General features: G+C 39.4%; 1 protein-coding gene across 2 annotated transcripts; it reads left to right on the forward strand.

Moving 5' to 3' along the window:
* Nucleotides 1-4,666: 4,666 nt before the first annotated feature.
* On the forward strand, nucleotides 4,667-7,432 carry gadd45aa (growth arrest and DNA-damage-inducible, alpha, a). 2 transcript variants are annotated; one of them, XM_006786782.2, is made up of 4 exons: nucleotides 4,667-4,736; nucleotides 5,871-5,972; nucleotides 6,092-6,317; nucleotides 6,588-7,432. In XM_006786782.2, the coding sequence occupies exons 2-4, from the start codon at nucleotides 5,872-5,874 to the stop codon at nucleotides 6,699-6,701; spliced, it is 441 nt and encodes a 146-aa protein (XP_006786845.1). In that variant the 5' UTR covers nucleotides 4,667-4,736; nucleotide 5,871; the 3' UTR covers nucleotides 6,702-7,432. The 2 variants fall into 2 exon arrangements, with proteins under 2 accessions (XP_006786845.1, XP_006786844.1); XM_006786781.3 differs by lacking the exon at nucleotides 4,667-4,736 and adding an exon at nucleotides 5,161-5,332.
* Nucleotides 7,433-7,701: the final 269 nt, after the last annotated feature.

The raw sequence follows: 7,701 nt of genomic DNA on the forward strand, positions 1-7,701 counted from the left end.
ATGGGGATATATTCTGTGTAGGTCTTTAGTGCTAATGTTTTAGCCGTTGGCTGTAATGTTAGCTAGTTCATGGCTATAGGAGTCTGGGTCAGTTGTAACAGCAACAGTCTGGGTTAGTTGTAACAATAATGCAGATGTTACAACTTACAACACTATTACTTTAACTTATATTAAACAAGTTGGGGCAACGACATCAGCAGAGAGAGGTTTACTGGTCGCTTTTGTATATGCGGTTAATGCCATAGGCAACACAATTCCTCCACTGTTTGTGTTCCCATACATACATTATGCAGACCACTGTGTCAGAGATGGACCAGTAGGAAGTATTGGTAGTGGAAATAAATCAGGATGGGTGCAAGAAACAGATTTCCTCATCTTTCTGAAGCACTTTGCAAACCACACCAAGGAAAGCCATGATAAAAAGTAATGGAATTGCGATGCTGGTGAACAACTACATTTTTTCAGCATCATTGTTATGTTCAAAATTGGTGCAAGAGTTGTAGGTTATAATGCCCACTGAGCCAATGAGGCCAAACTCAAGGAAGACCAACCAAAATTAATGAAATATTCAGTTGCAGAAAATTCCATAATTTGTCTTTTTTGGGGGGTTGGCATATGTTCAAAAGCTAAATTTCTGCATTCTGTCACACACACAGTTACATAAATGGCTCTAAGTGCATTCATGTGTTGAATAAACAAAGATTACATGTTAATGTTTTGTTAGTACCCTTATTTCATTGTGTTACATTTCACCCCAGGATATGTTACAACTAACCCAGACTATGGGGTTAATTGTAACATTTCACTCTTTGTGTTTGAGACCATACCATGCAATGGGTAATTGTGCTGCAGAGAAAATAGCTGCACTATTTAATAGCTGAGACATGTAAATACTTTGCATTACATTTTGAATCCACTACCTTAAAAGAGCTCCAATTTACAGACAGAAATGTGAAAAATGTTACAACTATCCCCGGTCTCCCCTACTGTACTTAGAGGATAGAAACAAAGAATTGATCCTATCGCTACCACTAGTATCGATCTGATATCAATACAAGCACTGGCATTGATTCTATTGATATTTGGATCGACCCCCCAACTCTTGTTTCTAGTTAAGTCTTGTTCATTGGATACACCTGATGTCTTTGTTAAGCAGTGAAGTAGCTTAACCATTTTCTTAATGTGATTAAAAAAATTAATTGCATCCTTAAATAAAAACAATAGGACAAGAATACATTTTTAAGCTTGATACTCCAAGCAAAACACATTTAACCATAAAGTAATCATGGACTGTGGTATGTTGAGAAATGTGAAATGTGTCACAGAGCAAAGATATTTCCACAGTAATTTTTGTCTGCAGCCACCAAGGGGCAGCATAACACCCCCTACCATCTGCAGAATGGTTTCCTTTAACTTTTTTTTTAGATTTTCCACGTGTTGTCCAGGAGTAACTTGCCACTTATCACAATGCGACCACTGTTGTTTAAGCTACCCTGAATATATAACTGTCCAGGTATCAGTAAGTAAGCTATGTACACACTGGTAGACTGTACCAGTGTTGTGTGTATCCTGTATCCAAGTGTCAGAAAACTGCATAAGCTCTTTATCCTGCTCTTGAGAAACCTGGAAATGCTCAGTGGAGGGAGAGAAACTGGGAAACTGTGGTATGAAGAAGCCATCTGATCATCCGCTGTTTGCACAGAGGTGAGTTACTGAGATGTTGAACAATCAAAACACAAGTGCATACAGGATATGGGATATGAATAGCAGCTTTCTTTTATTAATGTAAAGTCTGTATTCAGGATAACAGCAAGGCCAAGATAAGGCTCAAAAAAGTAGATGCTGGTCAGGAACATTTACATGACTAGGAATAAAAATGCATTCAGGTAAAATAGTTTTATTTATTTAGGAAATAGATTTTAAATTACACTAACCAACAACAGAATACAAAATCACACCAAATTACCCTACTTTAAGTAGCTAATATTGCTAATTCTATCCACAAGATACTTTAACTTTAGCCACAGACAGGAATGATTTATTGTGTCATTCAGTGGTGCGTTTGGATAACCTCAGTCTCTCACTGAATGTGCTCCTATGACCGGCCAGCACATCATGGAGTGGGTGTTATCATGTTATGTCATTATATTATATTTAGCTTTATTCAGTGACTAATGGTTTTACTGGGACAGAAAAGAGAAGACTTCCAAATATACTAACTTTTAGAATTCAAAGTATTTATACAGCGCTTTTCACATACACAAAACTCACAAGGTACTGTTAATGACAATTAAAACACGAATATTAGAACCATATTCAAACAGAATAAAAATTCAAATTAAAAAACATAAATAACAAAAGAAAATTACAACAGAAGGCCTGACTAAACAGAAAGATTTAGCCTACACTGTAAAGTCTAATTAGTTCCCAGAACTTCAAAAAAAAAAAACTACTAAAAATCATTTTTCTGAGTGAGCAATACTTAATGTTTATCCACTGACATAAACATTTCTCAATGGGTTAACTTAATCACATTACGTTTTATCATCCTTGAGCTTAAGCAATTTCTAGTGCAACACTTAATCAATACAGTATGTAAGTATGATTACAAAATAATAATTAAAAACATTTCTTTTGAGGCAATTAAAAATCAGCCCAACTTTTATTTTCAGATGCAATAAAGTATATCAGCCAATATGCTGGATACTGTTCTAGTGAACAGAAGCCTCCCATAAATTTGTATTGCAAGTTACATCATTGATATAATCAATATAAGATGTATTTATTGTTCAGCAACAAGTGCAGTCTCAAGGAGGCTCAAACAGCGTATCTGTTTTGCATTCAGACCCAGAAGCTTGGTATGTTGTAATATTTTTAAGGATGTTTTAGGCATTACTGCCTGAATGACTGTCATGGATTTGGGTGATCCAATTGTAGGTGCAGCAGAAAGTCTTTAACATTGCCCCCAACTTTCTTAATTTGAGAAGCAGTGGATGTGGTTTGGAGATGCAATAACCTTCACCCTGCAGGTGACCATCCTCACTGACTGCACCATCTATGAAGGAGAGCTCATCTCTCCTGCTGCAAGAAAACAACTATATTCTTTAGAAGACCAACTTATATTTGCTCTTCTTAAAACATTTTATACATTTGCTATAAAACAGACCTCAAGATAGACGATCAAGCTGCATTATTACACTGTTACCAAAAACTGTACATGTGATATAAACAATTATGTCATCCACCCATCAATTTTCTTCCACTTTTCGGCGGCCGGGTCACAGGGGCAGCAGGGACTCCTCCTGGTGGTACATGCCTGGAACATCTCACCTGGGAGACGCCTAAAGTTAGAAGCCTGAAGCACCTCAACTGGCTCCTTTTGATGAGTAGCAGTTCTAGTCTGAGCCCCTCTTGAATGATTGAACTTCTCACCCTCTCTCTAAGGGAGAGGCCAGCCACCCTTTGGAGTGGCTCTCCGCTCACTTGTGAACAAGACCCTGAGATACCTAAACTCCTCCACCTGGAGCAGCAACGATGCTGCTCCTAAATTTCAACATCATTAATATAAATGACACTGAAGATTACAAATATATTGAAAAACCAATGGAAAAGCTAAATTATTTTATTTTCAACTATAATACAAACCCAGATTTTAAACATTTAACAGGATATTAATCTGGTTTAAGGGTTTCTTAAATTTGGCTTTAAATTTCACAACAAAACTTGAATCTGAATACAATTTTTAATAAAATAAATACTACTGTTGTTGGTTTGGAAAAGTGATGTAAAGGTGAGCTTAGCTACTACTAGCTTACTACATTTAACTACATTTAACCAACCAAAGTTTCTCTGTAATTACATTTTAAATAATAGTGGTCATAGTAAGGTTACACTGACAATCATCTCTTTCCCATTTACAATTAGTCCAAAATGCTGCAGCCAGATTACTGACTGGAACAAAAAAGAGAGATCTGTGTTAGGAGCCATATTTGCGTGTAAAGCCTTTAAAAAGTCTTGCAACTGTATATGCAGTATGCTGTGGCCATATATTCCCTCAAGACCATTAAGGTCTGCTTCTCAGTCACTTCTGATCATCCTGTGGTCATAGCTTATTTCAAAACTCTGGGGTGACATCAGTTCTCTGTCAAGCTATATGAGAAACTGATGTCTGGAACTGTGATTGGAGGATTGGTTGCTTTCAGGTTATTTCATGTAAACATTGTGAAAGTGTGTGGCATAAACCCATTTATACTATTTTGTTTTACTGTAAAGCACTTTAGTTTAAAATTTGCTTTAGAAAAATAAATATACCTACTTACTTTTAAACTGCTGTGATATCTCAAATATTGGGAAAATTGTAGGCAACCAAATCTCATTTATTCTATTATTTTATTTTTATTTTATTTATTTATTTATTTACTTTTGTCTCTCCATGATAAAAGAAAATTCTTACTTTAGAATCAAAGCTTAAATCTAAATGAAACAGGAAGGGATGGGCAGTGCTGTTTTGTGAAGGAACCGTTGCTTTAGTAGCTCAGGTGATGTAAGTGGGTCACAAGAGTCAGCTTGCCTCCACTCGCTCGTCTTTCTCGCGCCAGTCCTTTTAGATCTCGCGCGCGGTTTCGGTATGTTTTCGCACGCTCTACTGTCGACCAATCAGAGGGCAGCTTTCCTAAGCGGCGTCCCGTTGCCATGCAGTTGTCCTGAGGTCCGCTGTGTCCTGTCCGGGAGTGAGGGTGAGTTCTGCAGCAGATTTTTCACACTGTATTTCATTAAACACTCGCTTTCAGTGATGAAGTTTTAAACTTAGCGTGCAGTTTCGTGTCGGGCTGCTCTAACGTTGCTTTACGTTTTGTATCATCATAAAATCATACCTGTGTTGGACACGGTTTGCCTTCAGTAGTGGGTCACCGGCAACATTAAGGCTAAAGCTTTGTACATACATACATACATAGCTGCAGCCAGGTTAGTGAGGAAATATGAGTGAATAGTAGTTTTGTGTAATTGTTGGGAGGTCAGCAGACAGCTGTCGTTGCGGTAGTAACCAGACAGGAGACAGACACGCCTGCTGTCCTGTGTGTCCAATCCCACAGCAGGAGAATTAGCATACCACCAATGGTGAGAGCCGGGCTTTCTCTCGGACTCTTATAATGTGAAGTTGCCAGATTTATCTCTCAGTTGCAGCACAGTGGAGTAAAGATAAAAAAGTGTGTGAAGTCGAGAAGACACTAGGATACCTCACCAGCACTGTACTGTTTGCGCTAAAGGTGGATTTGGATTTTATGTACAACATGACATTTGAGGAACTAAGTGCGGATTACTCTCAGGAAAGGTAAATAATTTGGATTATTTGTATTTTAAAGCTTGCTGTGGTTTATGTGCAGCTGATCGCATGCATTAATTAGATAAGTGCACGATAAAGATAAATCCAGGTTTGTGGGGGGGTTTGCCTGTAGCTGCTGTGTGGACGGTGTTTCTCAGCGAGCTGTCGGTGCTACAGTCCGGTGTTTTTTCAGTTAACCGCTCCGGTCGCGAGCCCCGGTCTCCACTTAGCTAACGTAGCTGCTGCTGTGTGCTTTTAGGTGACCGAAAAACACCAGACTTCTCACTGGAGAGTTAATTAAAGCTAGTCAAAGGGACTCAAACCGCAAAACTGACAAGAATTAGCTTGTTTTTTTTATTTTTAGTGGTTAAACAAACTTTGCACGACTGTCAGTTGTGCTCGAAGTCAGGGAATACCGGCTGGTTAGCTAGGAGTCCGGTTAGCTAACACTACCCAGACAGAGTACGGTGGGGGTTTTCCTTGGGTTTATGTGTGTGTGTTAAAACTGCTGTTGCAACGTTTGTTAAAGTCAATCTGTGTGTTGCAGAATGGACACGGTGGCCAAAGCTTTGGAGGAAGTCCTCACCTCTGCGCTGCCACAGGGAGGCATTACAGTCGGCGTCTACGAGGCTGCCAAGTCGCTCAATGTGTAAGTGCAACGTATCTGTCCTGATGTTTGCAACAAGTTGCCCCTGTGTGAAAGCAGCCCATGCAGCATGTACATGCATGAGCTCATAGACTAACAGCGCCTCTCTCTCTTTCCCACAGAGACCCTGATAATGTGGTTCTGTGCGTCCTGGCTGCAGATGAAGAGGACGTTAAAGACGTGGCCCTGCAGATCCACTTTACTCTCATTCAGGCTTTTTGCTGCGAGAATGACATCAACATCCTGAAAGTCAACAACACCAGGCGCCTGGCACAAATATTGGGTGGTGGGGGAGGTGGAAAACAGAGCGGGGGCGAACCTTTGGACCTCCACTGTGTCCTTGTCACTGTAAGTGTCTCTTCCTCTATCTATGTGGTTTTATAGCTAAAACCATAAGAATTTTGTGCACATGCCTGAAACTCTTACTCATATGGGAAACATGTCAGTACTTGTTCTTGTGAATTTAGTAAACATGAATATGACTCCTCCCTCGTGACTTCTGAGGAATCACGGTGGAGGAAAATACCTTGAATCTACCAGCACATACAGGAACTATCTGTACTTTGAAGTAAACAAATGAACAGGCATTTACATACTTTTGTTTATATATATTTTTAGAGCCCACATTCTACATCATGGAAGGACCCAGCTCTGAGCAAACTGAGCAGATTCTGCAGAGAGAGCCGCTGCATGGACCAGTGGGTACCCATCATCAACTTGCCTGAACGATGAACTTTAACCAGCGACAAAAATGTGTCCAGAGACGAATTTTATCTGCACACAAAGAGAGGCGTGAACCCTGATGGACACAGATTACCATCCAAAGATCAAATTCCAAAGCACTGCTGATTTGGGGGGGAAGAAAATTCCTGGAAGAAACGAGGGGAAAAAAAACCTTGCTGTCTGTATGAGATGATGTATTTAAAGGATGAGGAGGAAAAAAGCAGGGGGTTGGATTTTCACAGGGCTGTTTGGAGTTGCGTCTGTCAGCCTTGGCAATCGAGATGAGGCGGCGAGGTTCTTGTATCATCACAAGGTGGAAATGGCATGCTTTTTTTTTTTCTTCTTCTTCTTTTCTTTCTTTAAATGTGACACTGGCTGGACACAGTACAGACGGATACTATCATGTGTTTGTTTGGTAAAGGACTCTGTGACGGAGAAGTCAGAAAAGTGTGGGGAAACCAGAACGCGGAGCCGTTGAGTGGACCAAGGCCTCGGCCTCTCTCTGCAGAAACAAAGCACTCGTTGAAACACTGGACCTACTGCAGTTTCACTTGTTTGATTGAAAACTGTTAATGTTCACTTTGCTGTTGTGATAATTTATATTTAAAAAAGAGAGAAAAAAAGGGAAGGGCTACACATCCAGTGAAGACATTCTGTGTATCTAGTGTTTCTAATACCAGCTGGCTTCTTGCTACAAGTGAAATAGTTCCTTTGTTACTATTAAATTATTTCTAATTATATTTAAGTGTATTTATGTTTCTTTTTTCTTTTTTTATATATATAAAATATTTGTAATATCTGAATATGAGACACTTATCTGTATTGGTGTCAATAAAAGTATTTTGTTTTTGGAACAAGAACTGCGTTTGTTGATCTCTCCTTTGCATTTCTGGAAATTTTAGCAAAGCCGAGCTGAAATGGGACCTTTAGCAAGTGGATCACATGTGGATCACAGGGGTCATGTTGGCCTCAGTGCCATCTCTGAGCTGAAGAGAACAATAATCCTCGC

Source organism: Neolamprologus brichardi, chromosome 18, assembly GCF_056152115.1.
Source record: "Neolamprologus brichardi isolate AB-2024 chromosome 18, ASM5615211v1, whole genome shotgun sequence".
Classification (NCBI taxonomy): Eukaryota; Metazoa; Chordata; class Actinopteri; order Cichliformes; family Cichlidae; genus Neolamprologus; species Neolamprologus brichardi.